General features: G+C 46.3%; 2 protein-coding genes across 7 annotated transcripts in view; one reads left to right on the forward strand and one right to left on the reverse strand.

Annotated features, from left to right (window-relative positions):
- The window catches only part of TCF7 (transcription factor 7), a 72903-nt gene extending 57389 nt beyond the window's left edge, over positions 1 to 15514 (forward strand). For 2 of the 6 annotated variants that reach the window (XM_083871951.1, XM_083871952.1), the window contains exons 6-11: positions 1221 to 1307; positions 2987 to 3097; positions 3305 to 3467; positions 3678 to 3785; positions 6335 to 6383; positions 11823 to 12003. In XM_083871951.1, the coding sequence (XP_083728077.1) occupies positions 1221 to 1307; positions 2987 to 3097; positions 3305 to 3467; positions 3678 to 3785; positions 6335 to 6383; positions 11823 to 11902 (598 nt within the window). In that variant the 3' untranslated portion in view covers positions 11903 to 12003. Of the gene's footprint in view, positions 1 to 1220; positions 1308 to 2986; positions 3098 to 3304; positions 3468 to 3677; positions 3786 to 6334; positions 6384 to 7922; positions 8451 to 11822 lie in introns of those variants that run through there. The other 4 variants (XM_083871953.1, XM_083871954.1, XM_083871955.1 and 1 more) reach the window with 3 other exon arrangements.
- Positions 15515 to 17245: 1731 nt separating this feature from the next.
- SKP1 (S-phase kinase associated protein 1) lies at positions 17246 to 26596 on the reverse strand. Its single transcript, XM_083872000.1, has 6 exons — positions 26439 to 26596; positions 23731 to 23827; positions 21406 to 21479; positions 20065 to 20208; positions 19247 to 19387; positions 17246 to 18469 (listed from the first exon to the last, which is right to left on the reverse strand). Exons 2-6 carry the CDS (start codon positions 23825 to 23827, stop codon positions 18434 to 18436), a joined length of 492 nt encoding a protein of 163 aa, XP_083728126.1. The 5' UTR covers positions 26439 to 26596; the 3' UTR covers positions 17246 to 18433.
- Positions 26597 to 27984: the final 1388 nt, after the last annotated feature.

Below are 27984 nucleotides of genomic sequence, written 5' to 3' on the forward strand. Positions count from 1 at the left end.
GTACAGCTCTGTGCAGCCTGGCCAGAGGAGCATGAGTACCAGCAGAATTGTAAACACCACGTTGTGCCCCATCCCTGAAAGTGTTCAGGCCAAGTGGGATGGAGCTTAGAGCAACCTGGTCTATGGAAGATGTCCCTGCTCATGGCGGGGTGGGTTGGAATGAGATGAGCTTTAAGGTCCCTTCCAACCTAAACCATTCTGTGATTTTAAGATCCCTTCCAAGCTAAACCATGTTGTAATTCTATGATCTCAGTTTCTATGTGCAGTTTTAGGCTAGGAGCATCTTTTGGCAGGTTTGCAGAACAAGCCAAGGTATTTTTGAGCTATTTACATATGAAAATGTGGGGGTTCCCTTGCTGGGAACAACAAGGAACTTCCTGCATAGTTATTTTACTATCTCAAAAATAATTTCCAGCCCCAGGTCTGATACATGCCTGGTCCCCAGTAGGAAACAACTTTCAAAAAGAATGCAGGACTGAGCTTTTGGCTTCTTTAAAACTGATGGGTGTCCTTAAAAGGATGTGCTGGGGAAATCAGAGCATTCCTGAAGCACAAAGGCAGGGTAGGTACCTTCTCCCCAGACTCCAGGAGTCTCTGTGCTTGGGGCATCACAGCATTACAGAACAGATGAAGTTGGAAGTGACCACAGTGGGTCATCTGGTCCAGCCTCCCCTCTCAGGCAGAGTTGTTTCAGAGCACATGGCACAGGATTGCATCCAGACAATCCTGGGATATCTCCAGCCACAGAGGCTCCACACCCTCTCTAGGCAACCTGATCCAGTGCTTGGTCACTGCATAGTAAGGAAGTTTTCCTCATATTTATTCTCCTGGTGCAGCTTCTTATGCACCACATAGAGAATCTGAGCAGGCATTAATATTTTTTGGTCACACTGTGCTCTTTTGAGAAACTTCTTCTGTGCAATAGCAACATCTGATTCTTCAGCACGCCTCTGCCCTTTGCATTGTTACCAGGTAGACTCAAAACTGCAGCCTTAGTCAGTACCAGGGGCAGAAGGGTTCAGAATTGGATCCAGCCTTTGTAGGAACACCCAGGTTCTCTCAAAATAACATCAAAGCCCACACTGCCCCTCAAGCCTAAGGGATACGGAGCATCTGCCCAACCAGGGGCATCAGTGCTCTGAATCCCGTTAGCAGAGGGTATCTTTAGGAAATACCACGTGGCTGTGGATACTTTATAGACTCTTTCTTCCTGATCCCAGGCAGAGCCAGTCTGTCTATCCGCTCCCGTCATGTGGATTTAGACAGCCGTATTCGTCAGCGCTCTCTGCTGGGGCTTCTTTCTCCAGGTGAGTATGAGCTGTGTGAGACAGGGCAGCTCAGCTGGTCGTGCGGCTTGCAGTTTGTGCAGCAGGAGCTTGCAGCAGACCACAGCCACGCAGGGACAGCCACCCACCCTCCCCGGGGCAGCCACAGGAGGAGAAGGCGCTTTCAGGCAGTGTCTGGTCCGAAGGGTGCTCAGGGGAACATTGAGGATGAAGGATGCACAACGGTTGGGTTTTATTCAGCACAACTCTAAAGAGAGTCAAAAACTCCAGCCTTCAGCTCAGCATTGGAGAAATGGGGTTGAATCCATTGCTCAGAATTTTGCTCCGTGTCACTAACCCTAATCCTGAATGTGTCCCTGCTGCCACCACCGCTTTGCTCTGCAGGGATGGATCTGGTTTACTTGGTCTCAGCTTTAAATGCAGGACAGGAGGGGGCAGTGATTAGTTGCCCTCCCATTGGCACAAGTCAGTTCTGTGATATATAAATACAGCTTCTTCCTTCGGATGAGCAAAATGCATCCCCTGTGGATGGGAATCACAGAGCCCAGCTCTTCCAGGCGTGCTGCTGGGCAAAGCTCTCAGGGCTCCATAGGGATGCCAGGGCCACACCAGCTTTTACTTCTGCTTGATGTCTTGAAGAGCTGTTAGTGGAGATTTCCCATTGGAAAACCATGGAAACCCTTGCTCAACGTGCACCTTAGCCACACAGAAACCTGAATCCATGCAACCCTCAATCCATACAACACTTGATCCATGCATCCCTTGATCTATGGAGCCCCTTAGCCCTGCAGAAGAGGGGAGGGAGTGCTGCCAGCCCTCCTTTCTCACAAGGTATCACCCATGCACAGCCTCAAAAGTGAAGGCAAGCAGAGTTAACGGTTTCCTGTGGAGCCCCAGCAGCCTCCCTGAGCTCCTGCCTGCAGGATTTTGGGGCGGATTTTGCAGCAGTGCGGCAGCTGAGAAAGTACACCTGGTCAGATAAGGATCAGACTGTGCTGGTGGATTAAATTAAACAGCTTTTCTTTTCGTGCCAGCATATCTAATGAACAGTTCACCTCCCATGGGCAATTCTGCCATCTCAAGCTGCAGTCATAAAGTGGCAAGCTTGGCAGAGCTGACTTTGCTGGCTTTATCCTCCAAAACTCCGGAGAGAGCTAATGAAGCCTGAGAGCTAATGAGACCTCTCGTGATCTCAGCCCATGTTGTGGAGAGCATTGCTTAGGCAAGGTGCACCTCCTAGAGTTGCAGTTGAGTTCATGTTCAGACTTAGTCTATTTCTGTTAAAAGAAATGTGCGGGGTGGTCCTAATCTCTCCCATCCAAACTCCAAGTTGAGTTTGTTGTTCCTTTCCACAGTGCTAATGAGATACTGCAACAACAGAGATTTGAGTAGCTGAAACTGCTGGGTGAAATCACCCTTGATCTCAGCCAGGCTGGCTCCTGCTGCAGGCAGGCTCCCTCACTGTGGCACCAGATCCTTTCCATCCAAGTGCCCACGGCTTGACCAGCCGTGCCACAAGGGGTGGTGGGCACTGCCTGCCCCCCGCCAGCCTGGCAGCACCTGCATGCTTTCCATGTCCTCGCTTTCCGTCTGCTTCTGCCACGTCAGAGCGCCCTCCGAGGGACGAGGGACGGTGCCCGGCCTCGCCGTGTCCCCGCCCGGTGCAGTCCTGGCACAGCTGTCCCCTCTCTGTGTTGCAGGTTCACTCACCCGCTGATGCTGGGCTCTGGCATGCACACCACCGGCATCCCGCACCCCGCCATCGTGCCCCACTCCGGCAAGCAAGAGATGGAGCACTACGACCGGAACATGTGAGTGGGAAGGGCTGGCTCAGGGCATCAGCACCTCAACACCCAGTTCATTTATCACTCCTAAGGGGGGAGGATGGATAAACACTGAGCTGTGCATCTGAGGAGCAGATCTTGGGTCCTCCACACCTGCTCGTGCTGTTGGGTTGTTTTGGGGTCGAGTCTTCTGGTGGCTCTGGTGCTGACAGCCCCTCCTTTTGTCCCACCAAGGAAACCTCAGCCAGAACCAAAGAGAGAGAAGGAAGCCAAGAAGCCCACTATTAAGAAGCCCCTGAATGCTTTCATGTTGTATATGAAAGAAATGCGGGCGAAAGTCATCGCTGAGTGCACCCTGAAAGAGAGTGCTGCCATCAACCAGATCTTGGGAAGGAGGGTAAGAGCTCACAGGGCCCAGTGCCATCACCTCATGCCTCATCCCTGTCCCTTGCAGCTTCTCTTAAGTACATAACAAGCATCTGCTTCAAATCCGGGCGCTCTTATCCCATAAACACAAGGGGGCAGATGTGCCCTGGTGGGGTGGCCACGGTGGGCTGGGCTGGGAGGGGACAACAGGGCCATGCTCAGCTGCTGTTTGTCCTTGCAGTGGCACGCGCTGTCCCGAGAGGAACAAGCCAAGTACTACGAACTGGCTCGCAAGGAACGGCAGCTCCACATGCAGCTCTACCCCGGCTGGTCTGCCAGGGACAACTACGTGAGTGCTTGGACCCCCACCCTGGAGCATGGCCCCGAATGGCCTGGGGGGCTGCCTGGTGGTCTCCAAACACCTGCTCCTGGCAGTGCCATTCCTGGCAGCACAAGAGCCATAGGAATTCACATTCTGGAAGTATTTTGAGCACCCTCTTGGCTTATTGCCTGTCTAAAGGATGATACAGCCCCCAGCAACCACAAGCGTTTATTTGCTTATTGTCCAAGCAAATACAAATGGAAAGGAAGGGAAGCTTTTAAGTACTGAGGATATATCTTTGGAAATACAATTTTATGGAAGCAAACTGCTCTGTGCATCTTGGACAGCAGCTGAGATATCTGTGAGGGTGGTGAGGCCCTGGCCCAGGTTGCCCAGAGAAGTTGTGGATGCGCCATCCCTGGAAGGTTCAAGGTCAGGTTAGACAGGGCTTGGAGCACCTGGGTCTAGTGGAAAGTGTCCCTGCTCATGTCAGGGGGTTGGAACAGGATGTGCTTGAGGTCTCTTTCAACCCAAATAATTCTATGATTCTGTGATTTAAAATAGTGACCCTTTTTGTAGGAGGTCCTTTTTTTGTAGTCATGACTTTCACAACTACATGCCTAACAGGCTCATTAGTGAATTGAAGTAAAGCACTCATAAGTCTTCAGACGTGTGTCCATCCATCCACACATCTCCATCATTTCCCTCACAGATACTTTCTTACCCCTGGGAACTGCACAGTGGGTGCCCATCCTTCCCACACTGACTCCAGCCCTTGGTGCAGAATGACAAAACTCCACCAAGGGCAAGAAAACACCTGTAAACAGACCCAAACACCCCCCAAAAACAGAGGGCAGAGATGATGCACAAAAAACAGAAGTGATGGGAAGCCCCCAGCCCACATTTTGATGGGCACATGTTTGGAGGCCATCAGCATTGCTGACAGCATGGCAACATCTTCCTCCAAGACCAGGAACATCCTCCATGGAAATCCCAGTCCTGTATCATTTTCATCTGCTTCCTTGAGAAACCAAGGGCTGGTTCCTTTCTCCAGAAGATAGATGGTGGGCTCATCTATCTATAAAAAATGCATATTGCTCCTCCCAGCACTGTAAACCAGCTGGTTAGGGTGTTGTGGTTATTGCAAGAAATGCTTTTCTCTCGGAAATTGGGCAGGGACAAGGAGGAGGAGGAGGAATGTAGGTCACTTGTGCAGCACATGATGCGGATATCGGGCAGGAAATACAGTTGCTCCTCCACTGAAGAAAAAGCTTACCACAGCTCAGAGCTTTCCACCTTCACTCAAACCACAAGAAGTCATATAAGAAGTCATGGGTCAAAGGCAGCCCTGGGAGCTGCCTGCCTCACACAGCCAGATTTGCTTCCGTGCTGCTGTGCCCTCATTAATCAGCTCATTGGGGGACCAGGGGAGGTGCTGCATCTTGTGAATTGGAGATAAAATAGGACTTTTTTATTAGTGAAAGAAGAATGAGATGTGGGTCCAGAACTGCAAAAGCACTGAAATAGATTAGTATTATTAAAAAATAAATTTCTGCAGATTTCCCAAAACTTCCTTTCCTATTTGGAATCACGGGATATCAAGAACCGGTTTCAGTTGGGGTATAAGGCACAACATTAAAGCAGGTTTTGGAAATAGGGAAAGTTCTAAAATGCACCAGGTGGTTTTTAGAAACATAAGGAGGAGGAATAAAAATATGACAGGAGCATCAGCTATTGATCATACTGTCTCCATTGCATGCAGCAAATGTTGTTTAATTCTTTTAATCTCCTTAAACTTATTAATTAAATTATCAATTCATTAATTAAAGCAATAATGGGTGGGATCCCCAGGTGAGATGCATCAGAGTGGGCTGAGGAGTTCTGGCTGGCAGAGATGCTGAGCAGCACAGGCACAGGCACTGGCTTTATTATGGCTGGTTTACATCCACTGACATTTTCCCTCACACTTTCTGACACAGTCTGCAGCATAAGTCTGGGCCTTAGCTGTGTTTGCAGCATGGACCTGGACTCACAAACCAGAGCATGGAGCAGTGTGGTGAGAGGAGGATGGAGCAGATGTGGGGGTAGGAGTGGGGGCATGGCTGCCATCGCCTCTGGAGTTTATTGCAGTTTCTAAATACACACACATCTTGTGCAAAGTGCTGAGCCAAAAGGCCTGTGGTGCTGGATCCAGGGGTATTGGAAGTGAGGGTTAATCCCTGAGAAAATGCACAAGCCCAGAATGAATTTGTGCTGTGCAGAAGCCATAGCAAGTGCACAAAAACACGTTTGGATTTCACTTTGAGAGTTCCTCACAGGTTTTTTTCTTAGGAGCATTGGAATGGTAAGAGGGGAAAAGAAGGGGACACCCTCACAGATAAACCTCAGTGGTCCCTTTGCAGCCTTTCCCAGTTCATCTCCTGCTGGAATGGGCTGAGCCAGCAGCACCATGGCTCTTACTGGATCTTACCTGGGAGGCAGCAGCCATCCCCAGCAACCAGTTCAGCCCCAAAAACCCTGCACAGCACCCCTGGTTTTCTGGAGCACAGGTAACAGCTTTTCTTTTGATTTCCTAGGGAAAAAAGAAGAGACGAACACGGGAAAAGCAGCAAGATTCCAACTCAGGTAAGTGTGTGTAGCCTGGCAGCTGTTCCTGCTTTCCTGCTCAGATGGGAGAATCTAAAGCAGTTGTTGCATTTTAACTGTGTTTTATTTTATTCTCCTGAGCTTAACTAGAGAAATACACATCCATTATTTTTTTAAGCCATGGTAAATCAACATTTCTGTGACTTTTTAATAGACATATTTGATTTAGAACGTGGATAGTGTGTGAAAACTGAAAAGATTGGATTTTGGTAAATGAATAATAACTTCATATAAACTATCACTAAACTTTATGTATTGAAAACATCCAAGGTAAATATCCCCATCAGACCTTTAGTTATTAACTAAAGAAAACTCCTCTCAAATGCATCCATATTGTGTGTGGGATGAAATGTAGTGGCAGGACTGAAGCTCATTCATGGGACTACTCCAAGTTTGGTTGTCGTTTCAAAGCAGTGTAGAGTTGAAGCAAAGTCATACTAAAACCCACCTCCCTGTACCACCCTGCCAATTAGAAAAGGCCCTTTCAACAGATTTCAGCTGGTCACAGACACATTCCCATCATCCAAGGTTATTCATGTGCTGATTTCTGAAGTATTTCTGCCATATCAGGAAGAAATATTATCTGTACCAATAAATATTCATTAAATCATTATCAAGAGATGTGTCCCAGTAATACCTCCAGTTTAATTAACACTGTTGATCTCATTCAGTTCCGAGTCTGATGAAAGGAATACAAAGCTTTTAGGCATTTATGTAGAGCATATTGTACATTTTTATATATCCATATAAATGTCTTGTCTGTGTGATACAAAAATGATACTTTTGCCTGCTACAGATTGAAAACCAACTACTGATTCTACACAACAAGACATTGATGGTGGTTTAGAGGGAGAGGCTGAATCCTGCACAGAAATGTGCTGTTCCAATCTCATTTACAACACCAGAGAAAAACAGGATGTGCCTGAAAGCAAACAGGGCTTCACCCTAATGAGCCCCATAATTGTACAGTAAAACAGCAATGTTTTAGGAAAGGCCACGGAGAACAGCTTTTCCATTAAAACTGGAAGGGGTATGATGGGGGGCAGAGTGGAATGCCTGGGCCTGGCTCTCCTTGGTGCTAACTCTGCTTTCAGCCTGCTTCTGCAACATTTCCTCCTCTTCTCTCCGAGCTCACTGGCAGCCGGGTAGTCACTCCTGAAGGGCAGGGAGCCGGTGAGGATGCAGATACAGGAGTCAGGCATCTCCTCCAGGATTTAACAGCTTTTCCAGACTTAAGAAATTTGAAGAGCTGTGAATTTCCCTGCAGTTGCCCACGTTTCTCAAAGCTGTTTCCCAAACCACCTCCAGCTGCCAGCAGTGGTCACTGACATTTGCCTAACGATCACTTTTTTCCAGGTGGTGCCAGCACCATTCTGTAGCAGAAAATGATGGGGTTGTAGTCTGTTAGTCGTGTGTTAAAGTGGCTAAAATGATGTTGCCTCTTTTCTTCCTCGTGCTCCTCCTCCTCTTTGTGCCTCTGCCTTGCCCACTCTGCGCCGCGCATGCTTCTGTCTTCAGATCCTGCCTCTCCTAAGAAATGCAGAGCTCGCTTTGGCCTCAACCAACAAACGGACTGGTGCGGCCCGTGCAGGTGTGTATCAGCATCTCCTCGCTGCTGGGTGTTCCTGGGGCAGGGGGTTCAGCTCCAGGTGTCCTCCTGCAGCCACCCCAGCACCACCGGGGGCTGCTCCATCCAGGCAGGGATGGGCTGTGCTCTGGGCATCCTCAGGAGTTTGTTGAGCTGCAAGGGTCAGGCTGTATTCTGGGTTTTTTATCCTTTCCAGGGAAGTGTTGGTTTGGTGCTGTGCATGTTCCTCAGCTGATAGACTTCCCTGGTCTTAAAAGCTTATTTCCAGGATGGAGACCTCTGACCCTAACATGAGGGTTTTTTTCCTTGATTAGCGCTTTCCAATCACATTAGTGGCACCCTAGGGCCACCAGTGAGGATTTAATGGGTTTCTTTTTCCTATTTATACTGAGTTAAACATGTATTTCAAGATCCAGCTCTTCCTGAGCCTTAAATTTTGCAGTATTCACCATGGGTGGGGTGGGACAGCCTTAAGCAGCAAAACAGAGCAGTGCTGTGCTCCTTAGGTTCCCAGAGATGGATTTGGCCAGGCAACAGTAGTTTGCAATCCAGTGCTGCTTGGCTCAGAGGGGCTGCAAAGGCAGCCAGGCAGAAAAAAACTCCTGGGAGCTTCTGGATCTGGGTCCCAGAGCACAGAGAGACTCCAGCTTGGACAGAGGTCTGCAATTTGCAGTTTTACAGCAATGCATTGAGGGAAAAGGTGAATGTAAAGTACTGCTTGATATGTTCACTTCAGCTTTAAGTGACTAAAATCATTTAATTGACCTAAATATGGCCCAGACTTCGCTGCACCCTAAGCTCCAGTCCCTGTGGCTGAGCCCCAGGTGAGCTCCCCTCAGCGTGCCACAACACTTGGGCTCCCTGTTCACCTTTTGTTCCCTGGGTAGTGTCATCAAGCACCATTTTTTTAATTGGTTAAGAATCCGGACAGAGCTCCCTCAGTGTCTCATTAATACTTGACTGTGCAGAGGGGCTGCTGGAGCACCCCACACCTCCTGTTGCCACCAGGCTGAGTGCCCCATTCTTCCATGGACACTTCTTCCACCTTCCCTCTGCCTCCACTCCAGCTCTGAACTCAGCTTCTCCTCTGCACGGCTTCCCAATTAACACAGGCTGCTGGAGTGCCCAGACACTTTGGCATGCTCTCCCTGTGTAACCCAGCCCTGGTCAGCCAGAGCTGCTCTGCAATTCCTGTACTAACGCACTGCTGCCGCTCAGGGGCTGCTGTCCAACGTGCTCTGCTCACCTGTGCAGAACAACTTCCCCAGGGGGATTCCCACTCCACAGGAGAGGTTAACTGGTTTAGACTGGGTGTTCCTGCTCAAGAGTGTTCACAGTCCTCCCCCATACCCTGGACAAACACTCCAGGGTGCTGTAGTTTCCAAAAGCAGAGGGGTAAGTTCCCTTCAAGAGAGAGGGATAAACCCCCTAAGCTGTGTAACACCCACCTCGGCATAACCCATGGACTGGGCCATTATTGGCAGTGTTACTTTAAATCCAATGAATCAATGGGCATATCCCTGTAATCCTAAACAGGTCATTGAAACTCTATCCTGCAGCTACTCCCAAGATGCCTGTGGGAAACACAGCCCCTCCTCGGGCTTGTCTCTGGGGAATTACTACCCATGGAAAATACCCTGGAGTTAAATACTCAGTTCAGCTGAGCTGTCGTGCCTCCTATCGCATTAACTGGGTCAGCACGGCTGAGGATGGCACTGACAGCAGTAATAGCATTGCTCTTGTTCACATCCAGTGCAAGTCATGTTTAATACTGGACTAGTTAATACACATTCTCACACGGTCTGGTTTTTCATTAGGAAGATCAAAGGAAGGTGTGTGCCTGCATTAGTGAGTTCTCCATTCGATCCACTTCCCTCAAATGAGACAGCCAGGCAGGGAGCTGGGTGGGAGATGTCCTTTCACCTGTTTTAGCTCTAAAGGCTCCAGCAGAGGAATTGTCCCTTCAATACTATTCAGGGTGACATTTTGAGAGCTCTTTTGTTTGAGGATCTGTACTGAGGTGCTCAAGGACCCAAGGCAGGTGACATGAAGGATTTGTCATGTGGAGAGAAAGAAAACCAGCTCAACAAAGAGTGAACACAAAATAGTGTGAGGGACTGACTCTGGACAACCAGGGATAGTTAAAACAATCTGGATGTACAAGGTGACACCTGGAACTCAGGATAAATACTGAACAGAATTGTCACAGGATGTGGAGGAATCATGGCCAAACCCAGCTACAGCAAGAATGATGTGTGACTTTTATTTTTGATACCCTTAAATCAAGTGGGGGAGCCTGAGTGTTTCTTCCAGGAGGGATGAAGGGAGGGTGGTCCCTGTTCCCTAAGGCAGGTGCTGCTGCCTTAGTGACCTTCCCAATCACAGCAGATTTCTTGCTAGAAGAGCAGGGCTGGGGATGGAGAGCTGTCCCCAGTGGGTACTGTCCTGTAAAACCCCCTTTGGGTCAGTAAAGCCATCCCCAGATGATGAGCTCTGTCACACTCCACAGAATGCAAGCATGGAACTGAGTCTGTCACCACTGCAGGACCATTCATGCCCTTCTGCCAAATCTTTCTCCCTAGTGTCTGCCCACATTGCATTTTGTAGCTATATTTCCCTTCCCAAGGGAGAGGTCACATCCCAAGGGGAGGTCACAGCAAACATTTCCTCTCCAGGAACCCCATGGGCTGCAGTGTGATTGGTAGCTCTGTCAGGGCTGATTTTCTCTTAGCTCAGTGAGCAGGTTAAAGGTGATCTGCCCTCCAAGGAGCAGCAAATCCTCTGAAGGCCTCAGGACTGTTCCAACTTTTAAATCAGGATCTCAGACACTCAGACCATCTCCCTCCAGCCAGTCCCAGGCCATTTCCTTCCCTTTTCCTGAATGGTTGCTGAGCACATTTCTGCTCAGCTGTATCACTGAGCTGTCCTTGCAGGTGAGGATGGAAAGTACACTCAGATGCAGAGATAACTCAGAGCAGAAAAGAAGAGCTGAGAGCTAAGGCCAGGTTGGATGGTACTTGGAGCAACCTCTGGTATAGTGGGAGGTGTCCCTTCCCATGATAGGGGAGGTTGAAACAGGATGAACTTTAAGGTCACTTCCAACCCAAACCAGTCCATGGCTCTAAGTAGATGATCCTGTGCACAAGGCTGGGAAAGTGCTGGGAAATGGGCTCTTGAAACATTCAGATCTTGGGATGAGAAAAGCCAAGACTGGTGTGAAGGGCAGTGTCCCAGCAGAGCACAGCCTGGTGCTGCCAAGCACAGTGGTGCTGACATGCCCTGTGACAGCTGTGACTGTCCCCTGGGCCCTGTGAGGGCTCTGCAGCAGGTGGGGAGGAGACCCATGGGGGGGATGCTTTAGTCCTGAACTCATGAGAGCCAGGCCCCCACACAGAATTTGAGCAGTTGGGGTGATAGCTGCTAAGGAATGACCTCACGTGTTGGTTTTTTATTATTATCTTTTCTTTTTAATTGTTTGGGGTGTTGCATTATTATTTATATTATTTTAAAGTTTAATTGATTTGCTTTTTTATTATTATTTCATTTCATGGCTTTGATAAATATTATTATTATTATTTTGGGGTGGTTTTTTTTTTTTTCTTTTTTGCTGTTTTCGTTTTCATTACTACATGTTGATTTTTACTCCAGTTTCATGCCCCCCTCCTCCTCCTCCTCCTCTCCCGTTGCGGCGGGCCCGCTCTCGGCCCACCGGCGCCGCCTGGCGGTGTCCCCGCAGCGCTGCAGCGCCGCCCCGCGGGGAGAAGGGACGGGCGGATCCGCGGGGTACCGCGGGGTACCTTACTCACTGAGGCCTCTCTCCGCTGTTGCAGGAGGAAAAAGAAGTGCATTCGGTACCTACAAGGAGAAGGACGCTGTGCCAGCCCAGTTTCTTCCGATGGAAGTGCTATAGACTCCCCTCCATCCCCACCGGACGCACTCCGATGCATCCCCTCCGCCTTCCCGTCAGAGCAGCTCGCAGCCCCCGCCGACCCCGCGCACCGCGACCAGCCCGACCCCCGCCCCGTGTCCGCACACCTCCCGCCCGCCTCCGGCCCCTCCAGACTCGGCGCCCGGCGCTCCTCGCCCCCCGCCTACAGCCGCGCCTCCTCGGGGACATAGTCCCTGCCAGCCGCTGGCCACGCCGGGCACTCCGCTCGCCCACCTGGCTCCGCTGCCCCTGGACGAGGACCAGAGGCCCAGCCCAATCCCCATCTCGCTGTAAAACATGCAAAGTTTGGCGACAGGATGACTTAAGTATGATAGAAAACGCACTCGGTTGGGGTTTTCTTTGGAGGGGAGAGGTGATAAAGATAGAAAAGCGATTTCAAAAGAAAAAAAAAAAAAAGGTAAAAAAATAAGTACTTGCCAAAATTTAAAGTGCTGATGAGTAAACAAGCCTTTTGTCCCTGCCCTGTGACGCTTTTTTTGTTTTGTTTTGTTTGTTTGGGGTTTTGTTTTGGTTTCTCTTTCACTGCATTGTCTCCAAGTGTGGCAGAGAGCAGAGCCACGTCCCCGGCTTGCTGCTGTAGGTGGTAGGCGCTGTCAGTCTAACCCTGGCTTCCACTCCCTGCCCTCCGAGCTGCTTCAAAGTATAGTCATTCACAGATCTCTCATAGCCGTTACACCACGGAGCTGGAAAAGCTGGAATAGGAACATTTTTTAAAAGCCTGTATGTCTGAAAAGGAAACGTAGCAATACCAGCGTTCTGATGGGACCAGGTAAAAGAGAAATTAAATATTTAAACCAATGAGGTGAATTTTTTGAACTTCTTGTTTGAGAACAGGAAGATGTTGTTTGCAGGTAACAGGTCTCTGTGCAGACATGTCCCATTCCAGGGCTGTACAGCAAGGCAGAGAAAAGGGAGCCCCAGCCAGGAAAAGAAGCACAGACCAGCAGCTGGAAGGGCTGATGGTGGCTCAGGGCATCGGTCAGATGGAGGGTCTGCCCTGCTGTTAGGAATTGTCCTCTGGAGATGTGGCTGTCAGAAATCCCACCAGACAGACCGACCAAAGCCTCAGCAGCCAGCCTGTTGGTTCTGCAGGCTCTGATGGAGCTCTGCACTCCACAGCAGTGAGCAGGGGAGGGCAGGTTGGCCCATGGCCCAGGATCACAGGAGCCCAGGGCTGAGGACCAGGCTGGGTCCCTTCTCTGAGCAGACAGGGGAAGGGAGGTGTGAGCTCCCTGTGCGCTCTGCAGTGTGGCAGCAGAGCAGCACTCCCTGCCCTGCTCTGGGCTGTAGGCATCTGTCTGTACATGCCCTTAGCAAGATAAGAACTCTCTTTTCCATGATTCCGTGTAGAACTTTTTAAAAAAACTTATTCTAGCTTTTTCTAAAAGATTCTCCCTCCACCCTAATGACAATGCCAAATGTTAATGTATTCTCTCCAGCTTTAAAATGTTCACCAGTTTTTGGTACTGTATTTATATTTTGAGTTTGATAAACAAAAAACACTGTGGATTGATTATGATCTCCATGAACTGATGTAAATCCCAAATAACTCCAAGTTCTGGATTTACTTCAAGTTTAGTCTTCTCTGAGACCACAATCTAGTCCAGTGCAGACTTTTTTTCCTGTTCAAAAAAAATATATTCCAGACTGCTGAAGAGAAAAATGACACCACACAAAGGTAGAGGGGGCACTATTTTTTTCATACTTGATAGATGGGTTTTGGAGTACTGAATACAAATTATGTAGTAATATTATTGTAGAACCGCAAGAAATTTAAGATGACCTTTATAATGTACAAACTATTTTTATATTTTTTTCTTAATGCAAGAACACAAACCATAATTTTTTACATTGGATTAAACATAACTTTTTAACCAAGTTTATGCCTCAAAGATTTAAAATTAAAAAAAAAAAAAAAAAAAAGCCAAACCTAACTAGCCTGTAGAGCAGCTTTGAGTTTAGTCCCTTTATTTAGTTTTGCTTATAGTAGCGTAGATTTTTTATTTCTGGTTTTAGTTTTAGAAAATCTAAACCTATTTCTTTATTCCTCTCCTGTGTAAATGTAACTTCAGAAGCACTGACAGAAAGCTACGTGCACAAACCTGACAAGTTTGCAAAGAGTCATTTTGAAGTTTGAATCATTTTAACCCTTGGAGAAGTAGCATTACCACCTGATCCAGTGCCAACTGTACACTCATGTACTGACTGCACTCAGAGGGTTAATTACATAGCACTAGATCAATATGCAATCTGCTCATTTTAAATTATTTTAGCAAGCTTAGCCAACCGCATGTTCCAGTGCTGAACAGAGGAACTCAGTAGACTTGCCAGACCTGAGATGGTCTCTTTAATAATTTGATTTTCAAACAAACAAACAAACAAAAAAACAGCTTTAAAAAACATCTGTGTCTCAGCTCACCATTTGTCACTCTGAGACCCTCTGGTGTAAGGTGCTGTAAAAGTATCACCTACTGGAAACACCACAGATGACACACCAGCCACCACAGCCTGGTGTAGCCCATACTGGTGTAAGGCTGGTGTAACTTAACACCCGACTGGTATTGCATGGTTGGATGACAGATTTAACTTAGCAGCAAAGACAAGGTAGAAAGAAAAAGCAGATGGGTCTAAGTAACACCAGAGGAAATTTCAGGGAAAGTTCTGATCAGTATTAAACTGGCCAAGGCACCCACACCAGCCCTCATTCATTTCATGCCCTGAGACTTTCACCCACTTATTTCAAGGCTCCTCTGGCCCCTCCATGGTGTTGTGAGTCCCTGCCTCGACCAGCAAAAGGCTCATCTGCATTGCAGCCTCCTCTCACCATTGTTATTCCAACTGATTCCTGCAAAAGCTCCTCAGTGACACCCAACACTCCCTCTCCAGGAGCCCTTCCCTGTGTCCTCGTGGCACAGAAACATTTTCAGAGCCCCAGAGCTAGAGCAGTCAGAGGCACAGTGTTGTTCTGCCTGTGCTCTACATACAGGTTTATTGGCCAGACCTTACCTTACCTGTGCTTCCAGCTACTGCAGAATAAACTCAGAATACTCACTTGTGATATACTACACTCAATTTATACTGGGGTAACTGAGAAAAATTCATTATTTTTATTCCGAAACACAGAAAAGATACCTTTAGGCTGCCCCTTTCCAAGACAAAACAGCATGACTGACTTCTGGTAACCAATGCCAAAACAAGTTATTAATACCAAAAAAAGTGTCTTTAGAGCTGCCATATGAAGTTGTTGCTATTTTGTGTTAATACTCTTTTTTAATAGAAGGAAGACTTTGCCCTGAAGTTTTTATCTCAGCAAGATTTTTTTTCTAGTTATTTTACAGCAGTTTTAACTCTTCCTGAAATATATATTTGAATTCCTGGAATCAGTCTGAATGTAGAAATCATGGAAGTACCACTTCATTAAAACAAATAAAACCACAGTATGTATGTAGCAGGGATAAATGTTTTGCAGCTGTACCTTCATTTGTCCAATGACTATCCATCATTTGTTGTAATTTTTTTACTTCACTGAGTTTGTATTTTTTGGCTTTTATGTTCAAAGTATGTTTATAGCTTTATAAATAAAGTAATTGCCAGACTGGCTGTTTAAAAGAGGCCACTGGAAGTTATAATGCTATCAAACTCTCAAGCAACTATTTCTTAGCATTCATTGTTTTTGTTTTTCCCCTTCAGCATTTGTGTGTTTGAATAGTTTTTAGAAAAACTGCCACTAACAATTCAATAGGTAAGAGTGAACTAGTAAGCCAAGAGTACAAAGAAAATACTTTGTTTCCCTACAATTCCTACTGACACTCAGCCTTCCCCACACTTAATCCCTTTATCTAAGAGAAGCCTGATCCCTGATCACGCACTGACTTTAAAAAAAATGTTAGGGAAGCACCATACAACTTAAACAGCAACAGAAAGTTTAACAGTGGGAAATCAGCCTCTCCTGCCTTCTGGAATTTCAGAGTACAGAGCCAGTGTCCTGCTGTTAGAGCAGCAAGGAGCAGGTTCAGCTGCAGCTTCAGGAACACAGGCACCAGCCACATGACAGCCCAAACTCTCAGCACCTCCCCAGTGTCCTTCCCTACAGCTGAGCACTAGTACTACTGGAGTGGGTGAGACAACTTGAGAGATTTTAAAAAAGTCTTTTCCTGCTGACATTCCTGCCAGGCAGCTACAGAATTTGAATCTGGCTGAAGTCTGAGCCAGTACTACAGGGGAATTTCAATTAGAGAAAGTAAGTTGTATGCAATCCTAACTGCCAGTCTGCCAAAGCACACGGAACAGCCCTGCCCTACACCTCCCTCCACAGATGCCTCAGTGCCAACAGCCAAGGGTCACAACCTGGGGCTTCAGCAGAGGCTCAACCATTGCATATTCAATCAGCACAGCCCAGGTTCTGGGCCAGCTGATCTCACAATCACCAAGTTTTATCCCAGGTGTGGTTATGCAGGCACAGCACAGCTGGAGCAATGAGGAAGATAAACTTTTGTCTCTCCGTCACCCTAAAGCAGCACAAGGCATAGTGCAAGGCAGTAGCTGCTGACAGACACTGACACTGGGCTTGTCACCTGCACCCAAAGGAATTTACACAGGCTGCTGCCACCAAACACAATTACACCAGGTTTCTGTATTAGCCACAGCACTGTGAGGGGGAACAAGTGTACTCTGGAACACTGCACACACAGATGGATTTATTTCTTGGAAGAATCCAACCTAAGCTGAATATTAACTACAAACATAGCCACAGAAATGACATCAGATTTCCCTCTAGAAGAACATTTAAACTGAGGTGCATTGTTTGGAATGCAGGCTGCTGGAAAGGCTTCAGCATGTCCAAGTGCAGCAGTGCAGTACTTTATGCCCACTGACAATGTCTAATACACCCAATAATGCAAAGCAGCACAAATGCAGGCCCCACAACCTCCTGAGCAACCAGATGTCAGGAGCAGTTGTATCCAAAGCATGGGTTTGAATGCTGATTTAGAACAAATTCTGACTGCTTTCATAATGGTTACATCCACAATTTAGGTAATCTTGGTAAACCATCAAAAAATCTCTCTGGATATTTAACTATCACCCAACTTCATCTCAAAGCTGCCCACTGTGTCAGACTAGTACCCTGCATCAGTAATTAAAAAAGCCTTTACATCTGTTATTTCAATTAACCACTGCCTCAGTGCTATTATTTCTACACTCAGTAATAAGTGACAGTAGAATTGCCTAGTTCCAAATAACTAGAACCATTTGCAAACAAAAGTTCAAAAGCCCTTTATTAATTCAGAAGTGAAACACCAGTAGTTCAAGTGAGATAAGTATGTTTATTAACGTTCATTCTACTCTAAAGTTTATACAGAGAATGGAATGCAATACAAGCTAAGAGCACACCTCAAAGATCTACCACACAACCATCCCCTACTCCCTATAAGGGAACTGTAAAAAAAAAAAAAAAAAAAGAAATCAGAAAACCAGTTACTGTTTAACTAGTTGCAAGTGGCTTTGTCCAAAGAAGTTAAGCTTGATATTGCATTAGCTTTGTATGCAATAATTAAGTCCCTACAAGCTGAAGTACACAGAGGCATGAGATTTCCTGTGGACACATGAAACCATGTTTCCAAGAGCTACATCACAAGGGTCTTTAAAACTGCCTACAAACCAGCCACTAATGGCATGCACAGGTCAATAATATTAACTTTGGTAATGTCAGTCATTTTTGGTCAAATCTGGATTCCACTTTAAACAGTAACATGTATAAAAACACACTCATCCTGTGCATAAAGCAACACACTTTATTTGCTATCACCTAGAGGCAGGTCTTCAAGACATGGCTGAAATATTCAAATTTAACTGTCAGGAGCTTGTTTAGTTCTAAATCACATTTTCACTAGTCTAGAAGGCAAGACTAAAAGGACAAGAAAGTGGTCAAATATTTAATTTTTCTTTTAAATGCAGGACAAGAACCATCTTGAAAATTATATAGCTTTAAGTAACACTAAGTTTTTTCCACAATGTTTTTGTAAGAAATCCAGTAACTTTTTTTACATTATCTAGTTCCCCAAGACACGTTCTGGTCTGTTTTTCTTTCTCAAGTTATCAATACCCTGTAAATACATGTGTTCTGCTCTTCTCAAGAGAGAGAGGCCATAGATGTTTTTATTTACAACAGAGTCAATTCTTAGCACTATAACTGGACTTCGACAGTTTAAAAGTGTAATGAAAATTATAACCTTAAGTGCTACTTCCATACAGAATCCACACTTAGTTCAGTTTTATTCATTGCAAAGTAAAAAGACACCCAGTTACACTAGTAAAAACTCAAGAGATTTAGATCTGTACTCAAAAAAAACACTACACATGCAAAGGGAATAACATCCTGCTAACACAACTTCATTTGCTGCTGCATTTGTCTAATATTATCAATTATGAACAGGGCAGTGCAACTAGTATTTGGAACAATCCTTACAGTGTAAGAGTGTCAGGCACAAGACTTCATTTCTCTTCACACCACTGGTTCTCTTTACGTACCTGCAAGAGCAGTTTAACTGTTAGTATGCTGCAGTGAAATTCTAAGCCTTGGCTGTAAATACTCATAAGCATTCAGGATTATTTACTTCAGGGGCACAAACTTGGAGCAGCTTTTATTTTTCACATAGATTTTGCAATTATCAAGTCCATCTGCCAAACTGGCCTATTTATCAATGTAAGCCAGGTTTTTCATGCCTAGGTTTAATCAAATCTGAAATTTTCTGACCAATTAAAGCAAACATACTATCTGAAGTCTAAGCTGTTTGTTTCATGACAGCATTGAAAAATACCCAAGTCTACAACTCATTTTCTTGTATTGAAACGAGGCATCTTGTTCTGCTTTTTCCCCACTCTGCCATTTTGCAACTGGTTTGTTGGTCAAGTTTTAAGATCACTGAGTTTGTTATTTAAGAAAGAGAACCCAAACTTACCTTTCCAGCCACATGCAGCAATACATCTTCAGCATTCCTACTACAGCCCCAAACCAGCAAACTAAGACTGCCACAAACAATCCTAAGGGCTTTCTTATTAGACATGTTGGAGGTACAGAAATCAATACACTTTGTTTTGACCTTTTCAGGTAATGGGCTGCAAGCATGGTAGAACCAAAAAGTCTTCTGCTAGTAGCACCCCAATTATGAGGAGCTGATGCATTAGTTTACCTTTACTGGTAACAAGTCTGTTGCATCACAAATTGAGTTATGAAGCACCACACATGAAGCTGAGCAATTCAGCACAAACAGCAAGGTAGATTATAATCAAACCCATATCAAGTACCTGTGCTTCCTCCTCTTCAGTGAAGTCATTCTTAATATTGAATGTCTTGCGAATTTCTTCTGGAGTTTTTCCCTTGATCATGTTTGCCACTGTCTTGCATGTGACATCCAGCAAACCTTTGATGTCCAAGTAATTTGCAGCCTGTAAAAGTTTTCAGATTTAAAGCCTCATATCAATATTCTGCCTCTGTAAATGCACTACTGAAGTTAAGTTTACACTGAAATTTAGAATACTGTATGCAAACAGATCATCTCCACTTTGAGAAGTTTCTAGGTAGAACCTTCCAGGGAGAAGACCTAAAACTTGCTTGCCAAACAGAAGGTAGTCATTTGTACCATGAAAAACACTTCTCCTGCTCTGCCTTTTAAAAATAACATTCAGAAGTCTGCAAACATCCAAGATCTTCAGTGTTGCAGTGCTGTTAACTAGCCAAAGCAGGTAATGTTGGCTCACAGGTTCATACAAGGTACAAATTTAACAGTTAAAGCTAGATTTTCATTCTTATGCAGATCTCCAGAACTCTGTAACTAGTAATAAGCCCTCAATTTGGACTTGAGAGCCACAAGAATAAAAGAGAGTGCTATTTGGAAAAGTATATTGATTGATGGGTGAGTACAGATTAATGGCAGCATTAGGCCAACAAGCATTCCAACATCCTCAGCAATTTCAGCCAATATTTACCAGAACCACCTGCCCTCCCCACATGCCCTCTCCCAAAGAAAAAGTAACTCAAGAAGCATAAAGGCTTTCTTTTTCTCAAGTGCACAGGAGAGCTTCACTTCACAGGCACAGTCTTTGCACTTCTTGAGGACACTCACCAGGATAAGTTCAAAAAGCGTTCCTTGGTCTACTTTCAGAAACTCCTGATCCCACACAGGGATGTCATCTGTTCTCTTTTCTTTGTTCTCATCATCCTCAGGAGGAGGTGGATCATCCTTGTGATGGGTGCACCACTGAATCACCTAATTATGGTTTTGATAAAAAAAAGTTTTATCCAAGAATTCTCCCATTAAACCCCAACTATAACTTAATTTCATATTGGAAGAAATATACCTTTTTGTCTAGACTAATATTAAAATCCTGTATGAATATGCTCAAAACCCAATATTTTCATTTTAGAACAACTGAACTCCAATCCCAGAATACAATAGCTTTTAGAAATCCCAGCTGAGTTAGTAGCATGTTAAGTAATTAAATGCCAGCTGCTGGTGCTATGAAGTTATTAGTCTCTGTGCTAACATACATGGGCTGTACAAAAAAAACCTAAACCTCATTTTGCTGTATTTAATCTGTTTGCAGAAACATACTTTGCATTAAGCAGACTACACAGGGGAAGAGGGCAGAGTGGTAACAGCTACCAGCAGGTCACATTCACCCCAGTACAAAGTTCAGCCAGCAAGTTTGCTGTTACTGTTGGTTTGGGATTTGTTTTGTTGTTTGTTTTTTTTTTTAGTTTGGGAACATGCAATCTCATGATCCAGACAAATAAAAGGAGCAAGGAACCTTTTTTTGCAAGCAAAATCCTGTTCCATTTCACCAACCCGAGAGACTTCACAAGTTAAGTTATTTATCTGTCTGTTCACTAGGAAACAATTCCTAACCCTATATTTACCCCAAAACAGACCCAATAGTTTGGAGCTTACTTTGGCACTACTCTATTTGAAAGCATAAAGAATCTTTGACACCACATGACTACACTTTTCCTCCCTTGACCTAACCACCACAGTCTGTTAATGAATTGAATACCACCAAGTGCACACAGTGTCTCTTCAGCACTGTCACTGCCACCCAGACACGGTGACTGCCGCTGCCAGTCACCCTCACCACTGCCTGTCCCTTAATTCTTTCTCCAAATATTTGCATCTCATGAACAGCCACCTCAGTTCACAGAATCCAATTAAAATCAGTGCTTGAACACTGACTGCCAGTGTGCCCAGATGCCCAGCACTTCCTTAGGAAGCCTGTCTGGCCCCCAGCTGCTGTTCCAGGTCACCCCTGTATGTACTCTGCCATTACCTGCCTGTGTGCATGCACCTTGATTTGGTTACGTTTGTAGCACATGGAAAATATTTTTTAACTAATAGTTCATAATACTCAACTCCAGGATGAATTTCACATTTCTTTACTGCCATGCAGCACAACCACTTTCATCATCTTACCTTTTTTAAGATGGCTGCATTAACATTTGGAAGAGGGACTGGGTCATCATCACCTTCATCATCCATTCCCAAATCTAAAAACGGAAAGATGACTGAGCAATTGGCAGACAAAACCACTTATGGAACTGGGATGCTTCATCAATTCTTCACTATTTTGACAACACTGAGGCTGAATGATTGGTAGCAAAGGACCTCTAAACTGTGAAGTCAGGAGCTTTTGTAAGGTTTTGTGGATCCATGGCTGCATTATACATCCTAGGTTGTACCAAGCTGAGGTTAAGTGGTTGATAAGGCTGCCTCATCAAACGACAGCATCCACAAACCATCAGTTAAGCAGTCACTTGCTATCTCAATGCTCTGAATCTGAATTCAGAGGCTGAACAACCTGACAAACATTGGTGTATTTTTACCACTTACACAGTTTCAACCCACAAGTTCTCACTGAGGGCTCCCATTCCATTTATGATTAAATAAGAATTCAAATCTACTGTGGTAAATAGACACAGTGTCTTGTCCTCTGCATGAGCAGGACATACTGTAGCCACAGAAGTGCTGCTCTCAGGCTCTGAATCATTTGTACTGCTCCTGTACCAGCTGAAGAAATTCATATGCTAAGACAGCAGCCTTCCATCAAAAAAAGCATTTATAAAACATGCTTCCAACACACCTTGTTTTAAAAGCCTGTCAGCATGCTCCAGAGAGATTTGGATTTGTCCCCTTGATATAATCAAGGAATCAATGTAAAAATTAGGAGAAAAATATAATTAAAGCTTCAACTTGACACACAGAACAGACATCACATTAGCCATCTTTGATTAGAGAATCTGCTTTTTTTTATTACCCAAATGCTAACAGTTGGATGACACCCTAGCTGTCAAAGACATCTTGTAATTAGTTATGTAATTGAGTAAAGATGCAGACCTTCACTCATTACACGCAGAGATGAGCCAATTCTACATCACCAAGGATCCTATTTTTTAAGAACATGACCATCATCACTCCTCAAATTTGTACATGATAAAAACATACAGATATATGTCTGTATTTAGACAAGTCTGCTGTTATCACTGGGATGCTAATTAACACCCCTTTTTTGTTTGAAATGACTCCACAGATTCAGAACTGAAACACTGCCATTAAAAGATACTGAAATAATTCAAGCAATAGCTGAAGTTTAGTCAACTCTGACTGACTTGTCACCATCACCTCTGAACCAGCAATTTCATCCGTTAGCAGAAAACTGATATTTCATTGGTGGCCCCGAGGTGTTCAGTACAACCCAAACTTTCAGCTCCTCCCCTCTCAGCTGCAGCACCCAACACACAAAACATTAACTGATGCTCAGGCACCTGCACTGAAAATGCATTTCACCTGTACTAGCAAACTGATTCTCTCCCAGGTTAGAAAGATACAAGTTCAGGGTGCCCAGTTTACACACTTCCCATGAATAACTTCCCTCTATCTCCAGCTGAGTGTCACTAAACACCAGCAGTGACACAGCTCCTGCAGGAGAAAACTGAGAATTGTGCACCCTAATGCACTGCATTTCCTGTTTGTGTTGCCAGCCATGTTCAACAGCATCTTATTAACAGAAGTGTTCAATGCCTGACATAATTCAACCTTATTTTTACTGTTCTTATAAGGTGTCACAGCAAAACAAGTATTTCCATGCAAGAGCATAATATTAACTACACATTAACAGAAATAATTGCTTTTAAGTTAATTCATGAATACATCCAAAACCCAGAAAAAGCCCCCAGTAAACAATGAGGATTTGCACCAGAGGGATTAGACAGTTTGCTCTGTATCTCAGCCATCTGGCAGATTTCCCCTCCCCCGCCACGAGTTCTTTTGTTTCAAATTTATGTCAGCAGGAGATCAGACCTAAGTATTTATCTCAAATAATTTAACAGCATTCACAAGCTCACAACACAGGTTTAACTTCAGCTCTTTATTGCATTGATTTATTATCTCCCACTCCATACGAGTGATATTTACATTCAAAGACTCGTTTGTGTGATTAAATAAACTGAAGTTTTAAATATTATTAATGTTCTGTTTGCTTAACTCTCACAAAACTGAAGTAGACTGTGGGCAAGGCAGTGGGCTGACTGTATTTTACTGGCCTGTCTACATCTGCTCTTAACCAGGGCCTTTTACAAGAGCACATCCACACTAAACATCTTCAGCTACAACAGCAGGAGTTCCAGCTGTTTGGGCAGGAGGCAGCAAGCTGCTCCATAGACCTGGGAATCCTTTTTCAGCACAGCACCAGCTTGTCTCAACTCCTGTCCAAGAGGTTTCCTCAGGGTCTCATGCTCTTACCTTCCAGCATAGTCTTTATAGTCACAGACTGTTTTGCAATTTCCACGTCAACTTCGAAGATTTCTCCATCTGAACTCTGCAGTTTAATTGAAGGCATCTACAAGAGAAGGACAGTTATTTCCACACAAGATTCAGCAGATGTTACAAGTTCAGCTGACTCGAAGATGTGCATCACTTTTACTGCTGAAATTGTTTCTTCCCAACAGCAGATAGCCCAATGCCACTTAAGGTGCACTCAGTGGGAATTTATTCACTCCCTGAATCAACAGCCCTAAACTCATTAATCCTCATGCTTAAGAAACAAGGATTGACTGAAGTCTAACATAACTTATGAGCTTTTTTCCTGAATTTGAAAGCATAAAATACACAGATTAGTCAATAATGCCTTTTTTTTCCAGTACAACACTAGAGCTATCATCTTTCTCTTGAAAAAAAATTTCAACACTTCCAGAACACAGCTTGCCTTCAAATCCAAACAACTGGTACTCACTTCAACTGCTCAAACAATGTCAGATCTCAAAAGCAGTTTTCAAATGATAGCCTCTGAAACAGAATCATAACACTGAGGTTGGAGGAATTCCCCTAGACAGAGTCTAGTCCAGCCTCCCTTGCTCCAAACAGAGTAAACAGACCAGGTTACTCAGAATCAAAGGCTTTCCTCCAGAAGAGTGTTTGGTTTTCTGAAGAGATGAAAAAGCAATAAACTCCTACAAGGAAGGCCTTCAAAGCAGGAAGCAAGATCAATACTTTGTTAGCATCTGATACAACTATGCATTTTAACCAAGTTCCTCAAACAATCTGTACTACGACCTACAACAAAGAGGCAGCAGGCTTGAAAGATGTCATTAGCAGAAACAGAATCAAATTTGACAAAAAAAGCATCATTCCAGATATGTAAAAACTCAAAATCAGAAGTAAAGCACATGACATAGCAGCAAGGAGATTACAACTTCTGTCTGAAACAACACATGCAGACTGTGGGGGAATATCGCTGCACTTGAGCCAACCAAAGGACACTATAAACACAACTGTCTGGCCACATCAATTTTGTAAGTTTGCTCTCAACCAGCTAGTAGGATGTGTTGTAAGTTCCTTCACCACTCAAAACATTTGTTGGCAGCAAACCATTGCAACAGTTTCCTTTTTTTCCTGGTACTCGAGCTACCTGCTTCAAGATCACTGAAGCATGTGTTTGCACAGCCTGCAACTTCTGTGAACAGCTCTAGGAACAAAGAATTTCAATTAAATGTCAAATGTTCTTCCCCCACCAAACTCACAAGCTTCACACACCAGTCCCTCACTTGAGCTATCAACAGTGAACTAACTGGACCACTTGCAGCAAACTTGCATTAGCTCTTTCTGAAAGCTCATCAGTGTAGGGAGGCTGAGCCTGACAGCCCCGTGCAAACCCAGGCCAAGGAAGGCTCGGCCAACACGTGTTATTATTAAGCAGCTCACACCAGCCCCGAGTCCTCATTGCTTTAATTTCCCTTTGGCAGTGAGCAGCCAGTTAATATTTACACAGCAATGTAACCCTATATGACAGTGCTACTTCTAATTAAGATGGGTGTTCTGGAGGAACACAGTCACGATTGTTCCAAAGGTACGAGTGTGTGTGTATATATACACACACACACATATAGATGCACAAACCCAAATTCTGGATTAAAGCACAGTTCTGTGTCAGCGGTTTGAATGATGTTCTAGGGAAAGTGCTGTAGGCACACATTTTAAATTTAATGCATCTGTTCTTGCAGTGACTGCCTGGGAGCACTCCAGAACAAACCCAGCTCCATCACCAGCCTCCCTGTGCCTGGGCTTACATAATGCTGCACAGCAAAGCCGGCCAGGAAGGGATGCTGCCTTAGCCAGGGGAGCCCCTGCAAGGATATTTCCCTCCTATCACCCGAACCAGCTTCTAACAAGACCTTTAGTTATTGCTGAGGGTCTGAAACAGGTAGGATGAAGTTAAACCACCACCTTATCATTGACAACACATCAGAATTGCATCCAAATTTCATTATTTTTTTTTATACCACAGAACTCAGTGTCCTAGAAAATAGGAAAAAAAAAAAAGTAATTTTTAGCAAGCTGCAGTACAGCTCTTGCAGGTGACAGTCTCTGGGCAGCAGCACCACTGGGTGACTAAGCAAACCAGTTCTATAAGCTTTATTTCACAACAACACAACAGGCTAGGAACCGGGCTGAAACCAAACCTGAATTACAGAGGTAATTAACATGTCTAAGCCTGAAAACGCCGAGCTCAGCCACCTACAGCTGCGCCTCCCAGCGCCATTTCGGATGGATGCCCGCTGCTCCCCCCGCCTCCCGCGCCAGCGCCGGTAACCGGGACCCAGGTAACCAACGGGCACCTGCGGCGCGGCCTCCCCGGACACGGGCCGGGAGGGGGAGGCAGGGCCGCCCGGGAGCCGCGGGCGGGGGAGGCTCGGTCCGCTCGGAGCCTTCACACGCCGCCCCCACGGGCACCGCTCCCGCACCACCCCCGCGGGAGCTTCATCCCCGCACGGCCCGGGAGGGCTCGGCCCCAGCGAGCCCCGGGAGCTCCATCCCCGCGCGGCCCAGGAGCGCTCGCTCTCCGCCCGCCCCGGCCCCCGCGGTCACCCCTCGGCCTCCCGACCCTCCGTCCAGGACAGGCCGGGCCCGCCGCCCGCACACGGCTCCTGCTGCCGCCCCCGCTCGGGCCTCACCGTCAGGCGGCGGCGGCTCCGCGAACGGACCGTGAGGAGGCGGTGGCGGCGCTCGGGCCCGACTGCGGCGGCGTCTTATAGCGGGCGGGGGCGGGGGAACGGCCCGCCCCTCGCCGCCTCGCAACGCCCGGGCTGCCCGCCGCGAACGCCTGAGCGGAACTCCGGCCGCGGGTCACAAACGGGACCGCCGGTACTCCCGCCGCCTCCCGCCGGGTGCCGAGGGGCAGCGGAGCCGATGGGAGTTTGAGGGGAAGGAGCAGCCGGTGGAGGGTTTTTCAGGCAGTGACGGAGCCGCGCCAGAAGCCGCACAATAGACGGAGGCCGAGGCCCCTCCCCGCGGCCTGAGGCGCCGCCGCGGGCCCGGCCCGGCCCCGGTGAGGGAGGAGCGGCCCCGGTGAGGGGGAACAGCCCCGCGGGCCCGGCCCGGCCCCTGAGGGCAGCGCGGGGCTCCCGTGGCGACGGAGGCCGCCGGTGTCCGGGGGCTGGCTCGGTGCCCTCCAGCGGGCCCGGCTGGCAGGCCGGGTGGTGAAATCGGTCGTTCAGGGTAACCCGGGCTCGCCCCAGAACGCCCACGGTGCGGGTTTTCCTTCACGGGGAGAAAGGCCGAGGCCCGGGGTTAAGTGGGGTAATTCTGCGACTATCTGTGGAGGGTTCCCGCAGGTAAACACTGTGAAACCCATCGTCAGGTGTTGCTCCATCCTCCTCTGTGGAGGATTCCCATCGTCAGGGGTTGCTCCAGCGGCAGAAGACATTTTAGCCGAAAAACAACATCGAACAACCGGCTAGTTTAAAATTGTTCCAACATCAGGCATCCTTCCTCAAGTGGAAATACGTGCGGGACCTTCCATGGAGTTGAAAGTGGATTTAGCTGTGAGTGATGCTCACAGGACACCTGCCCTAGATGCCACCAGGAATTTCAGGCAGCTCCAGCTCAGCCCTTTAAAGCATCTCCAGACAGCAGCTCTGCAAGGAGCCTCCAGGCTGAGAATCAGAGCAGGGCTGGGCACCCAAACACAGCCCAGGCCTCTGTGTTAGCACAGCCCCACCTGAGCACTGCGCCCAACACGGGTCACGGCTGAAAGGTCACCAGTGTGTGCTAGAAAGCGACAGGTGCTGGGTTTTCAGGGGAAAAAATGGGTATGTGAAGGGTTTTGCTTTGTGAGGAAGGGCAGGGTATCACCCCTCATGTTCTGTGAAGTGTCCAGGACGTTGTGTTGTGCTGTCACAGCACACACTCCACTCTCTGCTGCTAAGCCTGGTTTTGTGTCAGCTCTCCATGGCAGAATGGCTTTCAAATAGGCAGCGTATTTACACAGTGACAATGCTGGATTCTGACAATTTGCTTTATTTCCAATTCTAAACAAAAATGTTTTAAGAACCAAAAAGCATGTTTTCACATCACTCCAATGCAGACACAGCCAGGGTGCCTGTAGTCACAGTGATACCTGCAACAGCACCACACTGCAGAGTACACATCATTTATAGCCCCAGGCAGCACCAGGGGAGGTTCAGGTTGGACATCAGCAAGGATTTCTCCTCTGAAAGG

The sequence above is a fragment of the Zosterops lateralis genome (genome assembly GCF_965231275.1).
Source record: "Zosterops lateralis genome assembly, chromosome: 14".
In the NCBI taxonomy this organism is placed as follows: domain Eukaryota; kingdom Metazoa; phylum Chordata; class Aves; order Passeriformes; family Zosteropidae; genus Zosterops; species Zosterops lateralis.

What these genes read in the sequence shown, in the direction of transcription:
- SKP1 (XM_083872000.1), bottom strand. Translation starts at nt 23,827, where the DNA reads ATGCCTTCAATTAAACTGCAGAGTTCAGATGGAGAAATCTTCGAAGTT. An exon ending in ATGCAGCCATCTTAAAAAAG is followed by an intron (nt 20,209 to 21,405) that starts GTAAGATGATGA and finishes AACCATAATTAG; the next exon opens with GTGATTCAGTGGTGCACCCA. An exon ending in CGCTTTTTGAACTTATCCTG is followed by an intron (nt 19,388 to 20,064) that starts GTGAGTGTCCTC and finishes AAACTTTTACAG; the next exon opens with GCTGCAAATTACTTGGACAT.